Below are 16,830 nucleotides of genomic sequence, written 5' to 3'. Positions count from 1 at the left end.
ACATAATTGTGGCTTTTGTTTTTGTATTGACTCGAACTCCCTGAGGTTTGACTTTGCACTTTATTTACACCTCATTTCTTCTTTCCATTTCTGCTTTCATGAAGTCTCAAGAGGTCATTCCCAACTGGCTGATCCCAGGATGATGGTTTGGGTTGGAGGGGACCTTAGAGGCTGTGTTACTCCCCACTCCCAACCCTCTGCCTGTGGGCAGGGACACCTTCCACTGTCCCAGTCTGCTCCAAGCCCTGTCCAACCTGGCCCAGATGCAATTCTGAAAACTCCCAGCTTGTGTTGGTGTCTGTCAAAGCTGAGCTGCAAATTCCTGCCGCCTTTGCTGCCACTCGTGCCCAAGGCCCCTGTCCATCTCTTGGTGTCGAGCTGGCTGTGTGTGAGCCTGTCAGGTCTCTTTCTTTGGGTGTAACATCATCTTCTTGTCTTTCTTCTTTCACCCTGAAGTTCCCCCCACGTTCCTGAAGCGCCCTGCGAACATCTACGCCCACGAGTCCATGGACATTGTGTTTGAGTGCGAGGTGACCGGGAAACCAACCCCGACCGTGAAGTGGGTCAAGAACGGGGACGTGGTGATCCCCAGTGACTACTTCAAAATTGTGGTAAGTGCACTGTCCATCTTGCAGGTTTTTAGGCTGTTGGCCTGTCAGTTCTCCTGCACATAGTCATGGAAATTGGGTTCTTTTATGGGACTTGCTTTCTGCTTTTGTCCTATTGATGTTTGGGGCCTGCAAGAGACGTGGTTTCTTGAGTCCCTTTAATGCACATTGCTTATATTGTAAGAGCTGATGTCTTCATAGCTTGGGCTTTCCAGGAGAGTCAGGCACACAGAGTGACAAAATGCACTGTCAGAGTAGGAGCTCACCACAACCTGGCTGTGTGTGCTGCAGTCCGTGCTCTGTAAAAATTCCAGTTTCAAGCAGGAGCTGCAATGGAAATGTAACTGAGGTGTGAATGGTGAGTTTGGCACATGGGTGCTTCTGCAGGGAGATTTTCGATGCAGTGAAAGGCGTTATTGAGACATAGGTGAGAAATGAATGGCTGTGTAACTGGGTGTACCTGGGTTGTGGGGCTGGGAGGTTCAGTCAGTGCCCAAAATACCACCAGAATGGCTGGGGAAACGTTAGGATTTGCCAGTGCTTTGTGATGCTAGAAAATGACAGCCATTAGTGAGAGCTTCTGCTGCTTTTGATCCCCTAGAACACAGGATTCAGTGCCAGGGAGGTGAAATCTGGGAACTCCAAAAACCTTCCCAGTTGCTGTCAGAAGTTTCTCCTGCCACAGTAATTGCTGTGCTGACACCGTTGGTTTGGCAATTGCAGCCCATTTCTAAGTGTTGTTTTCTCCCTTTGCTCCTCAGAAAGAACATAACCTGCAAGTTTTGGGGCTGGTGAAGTCTGATGAAGGATTCTATCAGTGCATTGCAGAAAATGATGTTGGAAATGCACAGGCTGGAGCCCAGCTGATAATACTTGACCTTGGTAAGATAAACTGGGACAGCAGAGAGCCAAAAGTAGGGAGGGACCATTCCAAGGGACCTTTCCCACATGGGGGGTTCTGTCAGTAACTCAGCTAGAGCAGGGTGATTTTTTTAAAATGATGAGTGATCCAGTCTTGTTCTCTGAACACCTAGTAAGGAGAATTTAAGGAATTCTACAGGATTCACCCTGTAGTTTGAATACTGCTTGGTGCAATAATAAACCGTGGTCAGAAATGCTACATGCTGAGGTTTACAAGCAATAGCAGAATAGCCAAAAATGAAAATAGTCACTAAAATAAATCACAAACCTGGAAAAGAAGCCCTTATGGAGCACACCCCAAATCACGTATTTTATATCAAAATCATTCCAGTGTCAGAAGCTTTTTTCTGCTATTAGTGTAAAAACCAGTGAACTTTGTCATTCCTGCAAACAGCAGCTGCACATCTGGTGGGTTACAGCTGCAGTTTAGGTAAATATTTGTCCCCGTTCTCCAGTCAGTGGAACTCCTGCCAGTGCTCCCTGTACAGGGTGCTGCATTGCATGGCTGGGGTGGCAAAGCAGAACAACTGGTGTTATGATTGAAGACCCAAAAAAAGAGGTACTGCAAATATCATCACTAAGGCATCAGCTTGTTTTGCTCTTTCAGGTCACACGGTTCTGAAAAATAATTTCTAAGAGACCGAGGAAGAAAACCACTACTACAGAGGATGAGGGGAGACAAGTCAGACAAGAAAATACTAAAACTATACTGGGGAGGGACTTTGTGTTGTCTTTTTGGAAGAGGATTGTTTTAAATTCTAATTTCTTTCTTATTTGGATGGAGAGGATTTAGGAGAAACAGTCTTACCTGTGGCTGGAGGTTTGATGGAACTTCACACCTGTGGTTTGAAGAGGTGTGAATCTGCTGTCCCTGGGTTTGGTGTCCAGTGTGCAGAGAGTAAACTTAGGAATGAGCCATAAAGAGAGATTTCCCGTTTATTTTCCAGTTGTTTTGTAGAGTAGCTGTGCACTTACCATTCCCTCTGAATTCCTGTTTGGATCTGGGTGTGTTTCACTGCTGGCTGAAGAGCCACAGGTACTCCCCACAATGATTTGGGGAATGCAGGGTGCCCTCTCCTGGGGTCAGGAGCTTTAATGCCTCGGAGCAGTGTCAGGAATCTGCATCCAGCACTGCCCTGCTGTCATCAGATTGCCAGAAAAATTATTAAAAGTAATTTAATTTCTGCTCTGTGCATTAATCACCTGAGTGGTTTGCAGCCCTTTCCAGCGGAAGCATTATTCCATATTCTGCACGTTTGAAAACTCTGGATAATGAATGGCCTTGGCTTTGGGAGCCCTGCCCAAGCCTGTGCTTGCACCCAGTTCCCAGCAGTGGTTTCTAAATGACTCTCACTGTTGTTATTGGAGTTCCTGTGGTCTCACTCCTCTTCCTTTCCCTCCGCTGCTGTTTGTCCAGTGGTTTCTCCTTCCTGCTCTGCTCCAGCACCTCCTCCTGCCATCCTCAAGGACTTTGCCTCACAATGTCCTTTCTCTTTTGCACGCTGCCAGAGGATTTGGGATGCAGTGGTGGAGTCTCACTGTGGGTGTGGAGACACACCCCGAGGCCGTGGCCCTGGAGCTCTGGGGCCATTGAGATGCTGTTCTCCAGCAGTGGGACACCCCCATGGAACACCTCTGAGGGGACATGGAACTGTGCTGTGCAGGGGGGTGTGACAAGGGGTGCCATGAGGAATGAGTGTGATCTGTGACAACTGGCAGTTCACAGGTGGAGGAAATACAGATATTTGGGTTTAAAATACCTTCTCTCAATCCATGAGCAGGGGAGAAGGAAACTCTTCTGGGAAAGAGGGAGAAGGTATCATATGCAGTAGTGGCAGCTGGCTTGGTTTGAAAATTCAAACCCCTAATTTGAGCAGAAACTATTCTGAACATTTCAATCATTAATTCAGAAAGCTTTTTTAAAAATTATTTCATAGCTGCTGATGAGAAATGCCAACTTCGCCAATTTGAAAAGTAACTTCAGTGAGAAAAATGTTGATTAAGTGTTCATCAAAGGTCTTCCCAGTTAGCAGCGCTTCCCTTCCCATGCTGTTTTCTCCTTCCTGCTGGAATTGGCAAACATCTGGCTATTTACAAACCATTTCTCATTAGCCCTTTTGCTTATCAAATTGATCTTGGATGAACTAAATGCAAATGAGAAAGTGGAAGCCCTGGGGAGTTGCTTGGGTAGGCCACGTGAGTTCTCTCATCCAAGTGAAGCCCCACATCTGTGTTTTGTGCTCCTGGAAGGCTGTGTAAGTTTGAATTGCAGTGAGGGAAAAACATTTATCTGCTACAAAGGGAGGCTGGCTGTGTTTGGACAGATTTCTGACTTGGAGGGAGCAGGAATTTGGAGATTCACCTTCTGCACAGCATGGGCACAGCCACACAGAAACCTGTATAGAGTCTATCTGTGACTCTCATCTCCTTCAGTGAGCTTAATATAATCATTGATCAGACATAACCTCTCAGGCTGGGCTTTTTTGTGTTTGGAGTGAGTTCTGGGTAGCTTTTAGTACATAGGAAAGTTAATTTGTGGAAACTGTTAAAGCAAAGAATCGACTGGCAGAAGTGAAAGGCTTCTTGAGTGGCTTTTCTTCTCAGCTGTGGTAATTCTGTTAATAAATCTAGAAAAGTTTGCACCTGGAAAGGGATTGGCCATACAGAGTCCACAACTCCTGCTTTTTCAGGAACACATGAAAGAATTGTGGCATTGAGAGGAGAGATTTTTAGGACAAGTGTTTATAATTGAGAAGCTTGGAAGGATAGAAGAGGGAGGAAGATTTGGGTCAATGGTCCAAGCTAAATCCTCTTTATCCCCTGTACTGAACACCAGGTGTGGAATTCTGCAAGGGATTTGAAAATGTGCTTTCCAACCACTTTGGGGTTTGAAGCTGTGTCCCTGTTTCTCAGACTCTGGCCCTGGACACTCAGGGCCTTTCGGAATTTCGCTGGAGCTGTGGCTCTGCTGCCTGCTCGGCCTTTCAAGGAGAGTTTGGGAACTCCCTAGAAGAAGGAAGTTCCTCAATGACCTCATTGCCCTGCACTTGAGTTTCTCAGTCTCAATGCTCCTCTCCTTGCCTCCTTGATGAAGAGATGAGTGGTTTGATGTCCTGCAGGTGCCACCACAGAGAACTCCTGCCTGTCCCAGAACCTCCGTTGTGCCTTGGGAACGCCTTTCTCAGCAACCTCAAATTTCTCCTCCCTCTTTTTTACACAAACCCAGCTTGCTTTACTTCCAATCCTCATTGCTCAGCCCCTGAGTGTCCCAATTACAGGGCAGATACACTTAATTACAGCAGAGCCATTCCTTGTCATCACTTGTACAGCATTTCTGTGTGTGCTGAGTGAGACTGTTGAGGTAACGGAGGCATTTGGGGTTTCTTGGTCCTGTAACCCGGCCTTGTCCGGGGAATCTGGCCCTGCTCACGCTGCCATGTGGGGACTGGGAAAAGAACAGGTGGCAACAAGTAGGAGGAGGGAGGCAGATGGTTCCCTGTCACCCTGTGTGAAAGGCATTGACGAGTACTCAGGCACCGGGGAGAAACAGGAGCGATGCCTGAACACTGGAAAGCACAGCCCTGGACTGTAAACAAATATGCCACGTTCTGGGAGAACAATTTCAAACCATCCTTTCAGATGCACAGGGTCACCTTCAGAACTGCAGGGGGGTGCTTTGTGGGGCTTTTGTACTTTACACCACAAAAGTGGGTTTTTTCAGTATATTGTCAATTGTTCAGGAGTGAGATCTGGGAGTGAATGAGTTGGGTACAGTGCTGTAGGAACCATGTCAGGATTGTTTGCAGTGGAACTACCCATTTCTTTAAACTGAGTTTTTTCATGAGAAAAGGTCTCTGTCCAAGCAAAGGTATCCTGCATATGCTTAATTACTCCCAGCATGGGAAGCAAGGAGGAGGAATTAGAAATCTGTGTGTAGTTGTAGAGCTGTGAGGCTTTGGGATTGCAGAGACATCTAGGGATGGCTCCAAGGGATGGGTGCAGGTTCTTCAGGAAGGAGGGGGCAGGGAAGCAGGGAACTGGGTCACACTTGAGGGCTGACTCCAATGTTTCATCGCTTTGGAGAGGGTGATGAGCCACCCGGGAGCTCTGGCACAGGGATCAGTGGATGGAAGGGCAGCAGGGTCCTGCAGGGCAGGGAGGAGATGGAGCTTTTTAACCCAGCCCTGGCACTCGTGTGGGGTTCAATCCATGTGGGTGTGCTGGGGTGGCAGCTCCGTGTGTGACAGGCAGCACAGGGAGTTTCTGGAGTATTGCGATTTGTTGCCTGTGTCTGGCAGTCTGCCTCTGGTGGAGCTGAGAATTCCAGCCTTGAGCTTTCAGACAGGAGGCTTTGGCTTGTTTGGGATGTTTTTGGTAGGTTTCCATGGGAGACTGTTAATGGACAAGAGACAAACCACTTGATCCTGAAGGACCAAAGCACAGGAGCCTTTTCAAAGCACAGCAATGGTCTGCTCCACAGGGCAGGGTTGAGTGTGTGTGTGCAGGAGAACAGGAGGGATAAAGAAGGAGCTGCCAGCTGGGCTCCAACACTGAGTGAAAGCACAGAGAATCCAGAATCAAAGGCAGAAAATTGCCTGGATGTGTAGGGATGTAGGAAAGACAAAGCTCAGCTGGAGCTGGAACCTTTTTGGGGAAGGTTATGGAGGCCATGTTATGGGTACATGAGAGGGATGATGACTAGGAAAATCCAGCATGGGTTTGCCAAGGGCAAACTGTGCCCAGCTGTTCCCGTGGCCTTCTGAGATGAAATGGTTGGACCTGTGCTTGAGAGAAGTGGATTTTGTTTGCTTTGCCTTTGGTGCTGTCCCCCGGGATATTCCTGAAACTAAACTGGGGAAATCCAGACTGGGCGGTGGGATGTGTGGGCAGCAGTGGAAACTGGGAGCATGTGAGGTACTGGATATGCTGAGCTTGATTAACCCTGGACACCCTGCTACTGCTCAGGCAGGGATGGGGACACAGGGCAGGTGGTGGTAGCAGGGAAAAGCTGCAAACGAGGGAATTTCTGATCACAGAAAGCAGTTTCCCAGGGAGGGGAGCTGCAGTCCAGCAGGCTGCCCAGGGAACTTTGGGAATCTCTGCTCTTGGAGATACTCAAGGCACACCTGGACAAGGCCCTGAGCAGCCTGGCTGAAGGTGACTCTGCTCAAGGGGGGTTCAGGTGAGCCCCCAGACCCCCAGAGCTGGTCCGTGGTCCTCATACCCTGTGAGGCAGGGTGGGGATGGACCCTCTTGGTGTTGGTGCTCTGCATGGAATGGCCAAATCTGACAATTCCATGGGATGTGTTTCCTGCTGTTCTCCTTGGGAGAAGCACAACTGCCTGGTGTTGATGGCAGTCTGACATCACAGACGACGTTTGATTCAAGTCTGACACCACTGGATGATCTCAATTCCTCTGCTGAGTTGCATTCCATGGATCCTAATTCGGAGGGAGTTCTAAAGTCCTCGTTCATTGCCCTACACTGGTGCTTTCTTTAAGCAATTAAGTTCTGTCCAGGCCAGTTGCTGCATAAACAATTCCATTTCATGTTGGTACCTCTCTGCCAGGGTTTGGCCGTGAGCTGTGTCCAGTCTTGGAGCACTGAAAGGAGCTGGGTGGGCTGAGGGCTTCTCTGACCCCCAGAAAGGTGGAGAACATCAGGAATCTGATCCAAGTTTCCCAAAGCCAGCATGTTTCAGTTAAGATTGTGCTGAAAATCTGTCATTTCTGTACTGCAGATGGTACTGGACTGTTGGAGGTCTTTTCAGGCTGACTTGGAGATTCCCGTTCCTTCCGCAGAGGCCATTTCAGCTCCCCTGAACTGACTGAAAAGATTCCCAGCTATAGTTGGATGTCAAAGGCAACGTCAAAAGCCTTATTTCAGTCAGGGTAGATGAAATACTCAGTGTTTTCCATAAGTGTGAGTTTCATTATGCTGTTGTAGGAGGCAAATAGAAGTTCTTGTTGACAATTTTTGGCTCCTGCTGAAAGAAATGTAAAAGTTGGCACTAACAGGCCAACTGTGCTCTGCTTTGAAAAGCTCAGTTACACATTTGGGTATTTGCCATGTGTAAAAAATCACATGAATAGGGCCTTGCCTGGTTCAAGCCCCGAGGCAGACTCCTGTCATGTCACCCATCAGGACCTATTTTGGATGATTTCACAGATATCAGATGTACCTTCTCAGGCTCTCTCACTTGTAGAGGTGATGCTTTAGAGTATTTTTTAGTCACATATTGTGAATGAAAGCATCCTCAGTCCATGGAATTCTGTGGAGTTCTTGGAGACTACAGAAGTACTTGAACAATCTGCAGGGTGTTGTGAATGAAATGCCAGAGCAAGATAAAAAGAGTTCTTGGAATAATAGAGGAGGACTTTGGGTGTTCCTCTGCAAAGTCCTGTGCATCTTCTCTCAGACAGAAATGTTCTTATGTTCCTTCTGCCTTGTCCAATTTTGCATGTCTTAATGAAGGAAAATGGGAACAGGTCCCTGTGGTTTCCAGGAGTGGCTTTCAGGAGTCTCAGCATCCACCAGGGAAGAAATGATTCGCAGATGAAAACTGAGCAGGGAGGCTGCAAAGCCTTGCAGACAAAAATTGACATTTTCTGTCAAGAGGAGGAAGTACTCAAAGGAGTGAACTGTGGGTTTTGGGGAGTGGGAGATGGTGGTGGACCTGGGCTGGAGCTGGGCATTCAAGGTCCCTTCCAGCCCAAAGCAGCCCGTGGTGCTGGGAGAGCAGGTGTGTGCTGAGGGCACTGCCTCTGCTGGGCTGGAGACCTGGGGAGATGGGGGGAACCTCTGCTCTGATGGAGGGGGAAGATCTGAAAGTGGAGAATGGAAAATCCAGCGGGATGAGCATCATCAGAGCCAGGAGTAGCAGGGGAGCCTCCTCCTCCCTGTGGTTTATATCCACACATCCCTGTGGGTTTCAGCTCACCAGGGTTAAGGTTTGTCCCCAGAAAGCTTTAAAAGCAGCAAATGTCAAATTCTGACCTGCGCACGGTGAGCACTGAAGAACTGCCGGCAGTGCTGGGGCTCCCCAGAGCCGAGAGCGTTCCCCAAGTCCCTGCCTCCATCCCGGCCCTCCGGCATCCACCCGGCGTCAGATGGATGGTGCAGGAACAGCTTGGAAGCCTCATTTGGAGAGTTGTGCTTCAGGAACATAAACAGCATCTGAAATCACAAACTGACTTCAAACAGTCACAGCCAAAGCCAAGCTCAGGGAATGTTTTGTACTGGTTGTGTACACTCCAGTGCTAATTTTCTGTAAACACAGCAGTGTGTGCTCCTCTTTAGTGCTGAAAGAGTGGGGTTTTTGGGTTTAATTTTGATTTTAATTTACATTACTTAGCTATTATTCCTCAGGGAAAGGCAGCATTTGTGTTTCTCATGGCTGCATGTCTGTTCAAAATGGCCTGGGAGCTGTTTGAATTCAGTCACTTCCATTTCTTGACTCAATTCCTGTTTAATAAATGATCTTTATTTATTCCCTGTTTATGGGCCCTGCTTATATATAGTCTTACTGAGAAGCAGAACTGATTAAACCACCCTGGATCCCAAACTTCTTGAACATTTAACTTGATGAAATGGGAGCTAAGCAGTTCTCAGTAGCCTATTCATGTTTAAAGCTGGCACAGGCTTTGAATAAATTGCTCTAATTTAGATTAAATTAGGAATAGATTAATGTTTGCCAGCGTGCCGTGAATCGCAGGGAGGCAGAACAGCATTTATATTGTGCTTATTAGTTTTCATTTCTTGTTTTATGACTGTATTTACAGTTGGCTTGGCAAAGAAATGGGAACCTCCTGATGGAATTCGTACGGGGTTGGGCGCCGTGACTTCGGTTTGGGCCCAGAGACAAAGGGCTGTGGGGATGCTGCTCGTGCAGCTGTGCTTGGGAATACGGCACTGGCACCTTGAATTTTGGTTTTCACCAGGGGAATTAATGGCTAAAAGGTACTTGAAGAAATTCCATGTCTTGTTGGGAAAGGAATGATCCATAAGGAATGGTCAGTGGAGGCAGAGCAAGGGCCTGTAGGAGTGAAAAGCTTCAGTGTGTTATGAGAAATACACAACACACATTAATACATGTTTGCTGTCCCCCACCTGCATTATTCCATATTTATTGTCCCACTGCAGAAGTGCAGTGAGGTAGGATGTGTATGGAAGGCTCTGAGTCCATTTTATCTCATCTCCTCTGGCTAATCCTGAATTCCCGAGAGAATTTCTCAGCCCCATAAAAGTCTCTTGGCCACCAGAAAGGCTGATTAATAACAGCAAATGCACCTCCCTCAACAGCACTGAAATCCACCCATTGCAGTGATGTTTATCCTCATACTTTATACATTCCTGGCAGCTTGGCTGGATGATGTCATGTCAGGAGTGCTTTTTCCTGGGAACAAAGCGGTGCCGCTCCGCACACGAGCCCAGCTCCGGCTGTGGGGTGATGGCTGGTGGCTCCTCTGCCTGGCTCTGGCTCCTGTTACAGGGGAAAATACAAATAACCAGGGGCAAGAGCAGCCACTGCAGTGCATCACGAGGGCTGTTGTTTTCAGTGGCTTTGCTTTTTCCATCCCTGGATGAGTGGAAGGGCAGGATTAGCTGCAGCTTGATATCCGTCACAACTACCAAAGGCATTTCCTCTGCCTCTATTCCTCACATCCAGGGTTGTGAAGATTGACAGAAACACCCTTAATTTGTAATTGATCCCAGGCTCGTGTTGGAAAGGAAAATATCAGATTTTGTCAGTCTCGCACCAGCGGGGAGAACAAACGGGTGGGGTTGGTCTTAATTGGTTGCTTATATTTCAGAGTTGCTAAATTATACAGGAATAGCAGAGACAGCTGAATGCCATTTGGAGAGAGTGAGAGGATTGGTTTTCACTTGGGCTGAGTGGGGAACAGGACTCAGGCTGATGAAGATCTGGAGCTGGCAGAATCCCCTGGTACTTATTGATGGGATAACCTGCATGGGCTCGTGGGCTTTATTCCCTAAGGAAATGCCATAAATCTGACAAAGAAATGTAATTTATAATAATGTGTGTTCAGTATTGAAACCAGCTGTAAAATGTCACTGTTCTCACTGGCATAGAAGAGCCTGGAGTGGGGGTTTCTTGTTCTCCTGATTGTTTCCCCTCTCCTATTGTCTCTCTTCTCCCCAAAAAGAAACTGGTAACTGTGGATCCAGAGCCTTTAAAGGACAGATGGAATCTGTGTGGTTTTCTGGTGACACACCAGCACTGGAGGTGTTGAAGGAAAAGAAAGAAGGAGGAAAGTCACGCCTGGATCCAGATCACAGCTGACTGGGGATGGGCATTCCACCGTGGCCCTTCTTCAGCACCAATTTACATTTACAAACTGCTTTAAAAACTTGGGGTTTAGGCATTTTTAACAGTGGTCAGTGACTACAGCAAATCCACATTTAAACGTTGCACCTCTTGCTATAAACCCCGTCATGTACTTGGGGTTTATTGGGGAATAACCTCCAATTCTTGTGTGCTGGGAAGTGCACACCAAATTCCCAAGCCTCTGTGCTGGGAAAAGCAGTTGTATTCTTAAAATACTCACGGGGTTCACTTTTTCTGTTAGAATTAGAAATAGGAGGAAGTGAGTGAACATTACAGCTTTAAAAACAGAAAGGAAAAAAGTGTTAATTAAGAGTTCATAAGATTCCTGAATATCTTGGTACTCCTCTAGTTCCTATAAAAATGGGTGGGTGTGAGGTGGGCAGTGAGGAGCCTTTAGCTCCTCCTAAATGTGGCCTTTAGCAGAGGAATCCAGTGAAAATTAATAAAATATCCAGTCCCACATCTAATAGTGCTGCTCTGCAGGTGGTTATGGGCTAAAAGAGGAAAGGGGGGCTTGAGGGGTACCTTTTCTCCCTTAAAAATATTGATTGTGAGATAATAAACCTAAATGGAAGGAAAATAGAGTGTGGTAGGTATGTGTAAGAGACAAATAGTTAAATAAGCTGTTAATAATTAGTTTTAATAAGGTTTTTAAAGAGCTTGGAGAAATAAGGACAATTTTGAGTACAAGCAGCTTGTTCAGCCTCATCTGCCTCAGCTGCAGTTTGGCAGAGTTGGTGCTGCCGAGTTGTTCCAAGTGTCAGCAGCTCCCAGACAGAAGGAAAAGATCTCCCACTTCCAAGGTGTTTCTTGGAGAAAAGCAGCCCTGGACAGCAGCGGGGTTTGTGTTCCCTGGGCTCCTTTGTTTCAGGTCAGGCTGTTACTGTGCTGTTCCTTTGAAAATACATCCTGAAACAGTCAGGGCATGCTCGTGGAATCCCAGGGTGGTTTGGGCTGGAGGGACCTTAAAGCCCATCCTGTTCACCCCTGCCATGGCAGGGACACCTCCCACTATCCCGGGGCGCTCCGTGCCCCGTCCAGCCCGGCCCTGGGCACTGCCAGGGATGTGCTGGTGCTGCTCTGCCAGCACAGCAGTGATTCCTGCACTGCCTGCAGGATTATTGGGGATTATTGTGCACTCCCAGAGCTCCCAGCACTGCTGAGCCCTTCCCTCAGGAGTGCCAGCTGAGCATCCCTGCGGGTGCCACAAGGGAGAGGTGGAAAGGGATCTGTGCCAGGGCACCAGAGGAACCTCAGAGTGATCCTGAACTCCTCTGCCATGGCTGTGCAGAGCTGAGCCCTTTGACAGGACACGGGGTTTTATTCTCCCTGCTCCACAAAGGCTGTGCCTGAGCAGAACTCACTTATTTGGGAATAAAGTCACAGCTCTGCTGCTGTTATTAAAGTCAGATTGCAGAACGCTCTTGCAGGCTCTGCTGCTCTCAGGAGATTTTTTAATTCTTCAGAGGAGTCCAACTGATGAATGTTTACAGTAAGAGAAGACCCTGGCCTGGGTTCTTTGGGGGCACTTCCAGGCAGTTTCCCTGCCTCAGGTTCTATATGTGGGTTTTGGTTTGGGTTTTTGTTTTTTTTTCTCAAGGAGGAGTTGTTAAAAAATATTATTTTTTAAAAAAAATTTGAATATTCACTACTGAATTTGAAGGTTATACCCATTATTTTGCAATATGTGTTATGGTTTGAATTTCTTTCCAATGACAGAATGTGTTTCAAAGCAGTTTTAAACTCCTTGGGGACAGGTGAGGTGTGTTTGGCTTATTTCCCTTTTTTTAATAACCTGAGTCTCATGACCGAAATCCCTGCAGGGCTTTTTTCCTTTGCATCCTCCCTTGGAGCACTGGGATATGGTTGGAACCAGGGGGTTCCTGCTCCATTTCCCTGGAGCACGTCAGCAGGGCTGTCACGCCTTTTTAAGGGTTGTTTTATGAGACAGGAAAAAATCAAATTGTTTCCTCTACACCAAAGCATTTCATGGTGAAACGGGAACGGGAGGAGGGCTCGTTATCAGGAGGGGGTTTATGACTTCCTTTAAAACACAGGCTCCCAGTCAGAATGTGTTTATCACTGTATTTATATATCCCCATTGATTGAGCACCCAGCAGTGTCCGTTCACAATGCAAAACAGAACCAAATAAATGCCTAAAAATCAGAATTGCCGAGTGTCAGTTAAACACTTGCTTGTTCTGGATTTTTGGGGAGTTTTCTGCAATGCTGTGCATTGAGTGAAGAGTAAATAACAGCTCTCGATCCCAGTGGTGATGTAAATTAATCTAAGGCAATTAAAAATTAAAAATAAGGCGTTTTTCCCACTCTGGGCTAAATGTGTCAGCACAGAGGAATAAATAAGGAAGCATCTCTGTTTCATTTATGAGGAAAACAAGGGATGTTGGTGGGGGAGGGTCTGTTCCTCGGGGGGGGTTGAGTTTGGGTTTTTAAGTGTGTGAGGGACAAAATTGATTCCAAGTGTTGAGTCGGGTTCTTGTCCTCAAACCTCTCCCTTGAGTGAGATGATCCAGGGGAATGCTTGTGTGGGGTCAGCTCCTGGGCCCATGTGCTCCATGTTTCCTATGGTTCCTGCAGGTTTCATTCCCACAGGGATGTCCTGGTTGGTGGCTCTGTGGTTCCTGCAGGTTTCATTCCCACAGGGATGTCCTGGTCAGTGGCTCTGTGTCCAGCTGTGCTTCCCTCGAGGTGCTGGTCCCAGCACTGTCGTGTTTCTCTTCCTGGCACATTTCCAAAATCACACACCAAATCCTGCAGTTTAAATTAGCTCATGAAGAGTAATTAAGTCTACAAAATCCTAAATTGGAGTGGGTTTTATGTCAAGCAGGCATGGATCTGTGTCTTACACCAGGGAATGGGGGTGACGGTGGCTGTCGTTGGAAATCCAGGAGCTTCAGGATTCAGATTCAGGACATTTATGTTCATTCTGTAAAGCAGAAATTACTTTCCACCCTCTTCTTCCCACGTCTGTTCAGTCTCTGTTCCAGCTTTGCACGCAAGCAGCGATTGGTGGAGGAACAGGAGTCCCAGAGATTTCTTTAAATGAGTTTTTCCAAGGGAAGGAGTTAATTCCATCATTGCAGCTGATCTGGTGAGACCAACTTCAGCACTGTGGCCGTTTGTCCTGAGAGGAATTATTAGGGCCAGGTAATGTGGCTTTCTCTGAGTGTGGTGTCACTCAGTGAACAGCAATAACAAGGTGATCCCTTCTGTTGGAAATTTATGTTTTAAGCATATGAACAAGGACAGCAATTGGATACATGTAAAAACAAGGGGGGGAAATAGGAGAGCAGGCAGAATTTTGAAGGGTGGTGTGTAGTGTGAACTTACCAACTTTGTTATTTCATGCTTATTATTGCACTGCAGCCAAATGCTGCTGTTAGTTTTAAATACAATGAGCATAACGAAATCAGTGGGATTTGTCTCTGACTCTTTGAAGCGTCACAGCTCCTTAATCCTGATCCAGGTTGAATCCTTCCATCGGGACACCATGAACCAAAGTTCAAACTGAGAACGGTGCATTAGGTAAAAGAAAAAGTCTGAAAGTCTTTATCACCTTTCTGGAATCAGTTAAATGGATTTATGGGAAAAATATTATGTATTGAGTACACAGTTTTATATGAATACCCCAAGTGAAAATTGAACATTTTGGTGCCTCTGAGGTATTGGAGTATTTTTTTCTTAGGGAATACAGGTCAAATATTAGAGCTGTTGAGATCTGAATGTCCTAGGTAATTTTTTTTCCAACAGATTTGTTGGCAAAATAGTTATTTGCTGTTTTTAATTGTAGCAGATCTTTGTTGCTGAAATAATGTTTCAAATCTGTTTCAAATCTCTAAAACTCCCCTGAAGTCCTTCCAAGGAGGACCTTCTCTTCTCCTTCTCTCTGTATTAACTGGTGCCCCTGTTCCTCGCTGTCCCCATGAGTGATTCCCATGGGGATCCATCTCCCCCCTCGGAGGGTTCATGGACACAGCTGACATTCCCAAACCATTCCTGCTCCTTGCCCTCTGATTGCAGCTCAGGGAGTCTTGGATCTCAATGTGTCTGGGCTGGCCCTGGGCTGAGAGATGCACTGGGGTCCCTGTGGGATGTTCAGGGTGAGAGCTGCTCCAAAGCTCCATCGGATGCAGGCCCTGGGCTCCAGGAACACCTGGATCACCCTCCGGTGCCTCTCCTGCTTCCAGAATTCCCAGCACTCTCTTTGGGCAGGTGCTGTAACCAGGACTTGCAAACACTTGGAGGTGGCCAAAATAGCCTAAATGTGACCTTTGACCAGTTCTTCAGGTGTTCGTGCATCTGAGTCCCTGCAGTTCCACAGCCCTTCAGAGGCAGCTGGTGCCAGTGCCAGGTGGGCACCCAGGGGATTGGAGGTGGTTCAGATAAGGCCGGAGCAGATGACATTCCTGTTCCCCTTTGTGTGGAGCCGATGGTATTGCTGGAATGTTGTTGCCAAACAGGAGGAAGCCGTGGATATGCCAACAACCACCAGAGCGGGGAGGGCAGGAAAAGGGAAATCTGAACCGGAGGGGCCGGACAACACGGAAAGTATTTCCAATGATTCCATAACAACCAGAGCGTTTCAGGCGTGGCAGAGCTGTTTGGAAAAGGTCTCCTGGGCCCCCTGGGTGGTGGCCCTGGAGCAGCTCTCGGGCACGCTCTGACTCTTTGTTATCCCACAGTTTTCCTGTGAGATGAAAAGCTGGGATCACACCAGTGCACCCACCCCGGGGACACTTCACCTCTTGGACGTCACCAGCCCAGTGCTGGGGCAATTCAGACCTTGTTACTGATTGATCCGAGTCCAAATCCTTGGGGGTGTTTGCGCACCCCGCAAAGTGTTTTGATAAAATAGTTGCAATATTTGATGTCTGCTCAGAAGGAGCCCTGGAAAGGGCAGCTTGATAGAGGGGTGTGAGGATTAGCAGTTGGAATGTCCTCTGTCCCTGGGATTCCTGCAGGGCTGCCTTGGCTGCCAGTGTTGTTGTCACACTGGAGCAGCACAAACACAGATTCCTGTGTCTTGGAATGCCATAGGACGTGGGGAAAACCATTTCCATGGGGAAAATAATTCCTAGGGCAAAGTTTAAAGATTCTGCTTCTCATCTTCCTGGGAATTGCTGCCTGCCCTGCAGTGGCCAGGATGCAGGAGGGGAACTCTACTGCCTGGAGCTGTGTAGGAGTTGCAGCATCCCTCTGGTCCTGGTTGCTCCACTGCAGGAGATAAATTATGGTGCAAAGCACAAGTCACTTGCTGAATGTGCTTTTAGAAACGAGATTCCTGGGAAGCTGTGTGGGAATAACTGCAGAGAACAGTCCAGAGATGGAGTTACTGTTCAAGAAGTGATGAAGGAGATGTTAGAAAGAAGAGACTTGAGCTGCTTCTTCCGTAGTGCTGAAAGCTGGATGTGACAAAGCCATTCTCTGATTGGTGCTGGAGCTAATTTGGGTGTAATTGCTCATTAACACAGCTCTGACTGCTCGGCTCTGCACACCCAGCTGGGGATGAAGCCTCTGTAACAGCACTTGAGGCATTTGTAGGAAATACAGGGAAAAAGGAAGGAAATCCCTTAACCTTCGGGGTACATCTCCCAGCTCCTGGCATTCCCAAAAGTGGTTAAGTGCAGTGCTGAGGGAGTGCTGGGGCCTGGCCCTGCTCACCTCACCTGGAGAGTTTCGGGTCCTTGCTGCTCTCTCTGGGTCACAGCTGATTTCCCAGGCATCGTTAGGATTTTGTTGTCTGTGACTGTTCTCCTGTAGTGCCGTGGGAAGGAACATTCCCAGTCTGAGCCTTGCACGAGGATAGAACTGGGTGTCTGCTCTCTGGGAAATCCTGGCAGCTCTCCCAGACTCATCAGCTCTGTGTGCACATCACTTCAGAAAAGATGGATCCATTTCATGATATGGGAAGAAAAACACACAAGTGTGTGG

General features: G+C 47.5%; 1 protein-coding gene across 6 annotated transcripts in view; it reads left to right on the top strand.

Moving 5' to 3' along the window:
* NEO1 (neogenin 1) overlaps window positions 1-16,830 on the top strand; it is a 166,124-nt gene that overhangs the window by 104,886 nt on the left and 44,408 nt on the right. For all 6 annotated transcript variants that reach the window (XM_069025638.1, XM_069025636.1, XM_069025639.1 and 3 more), the window contains exons 6-7: window positions 457-611; window positions 1,370-1,490. In XM_069025638.1, the coding sequence (XP_068881739.1) occupies window positions 457-611; window positions 1,370-1,490 (276 nt within the window). The remainder of the gene's footprint in view (window positions 1-456; window positions 612-1,369; window positions 1,491-16,830) is intronic.

Source organism: Aphelocoma coerulescens, chromosome 10, assembly GCF_041296385.1.
Source record: "Aphelocoma coerulescens isolate FSJ_1873_10779 chromosome 10, UR_Acoe_1.0, whole genome shotgun sequence".
NCBI lineage: Eukaryota > Metazoa > Chordata > Aves > Passeriformes > Corvidae > Aphelocoma > Aphelocoma coerulescens.
Note: the sequence above shows the minus strand (reverse complement) of the source record. Positions and strands in the feature narration are given on the sequence as shown.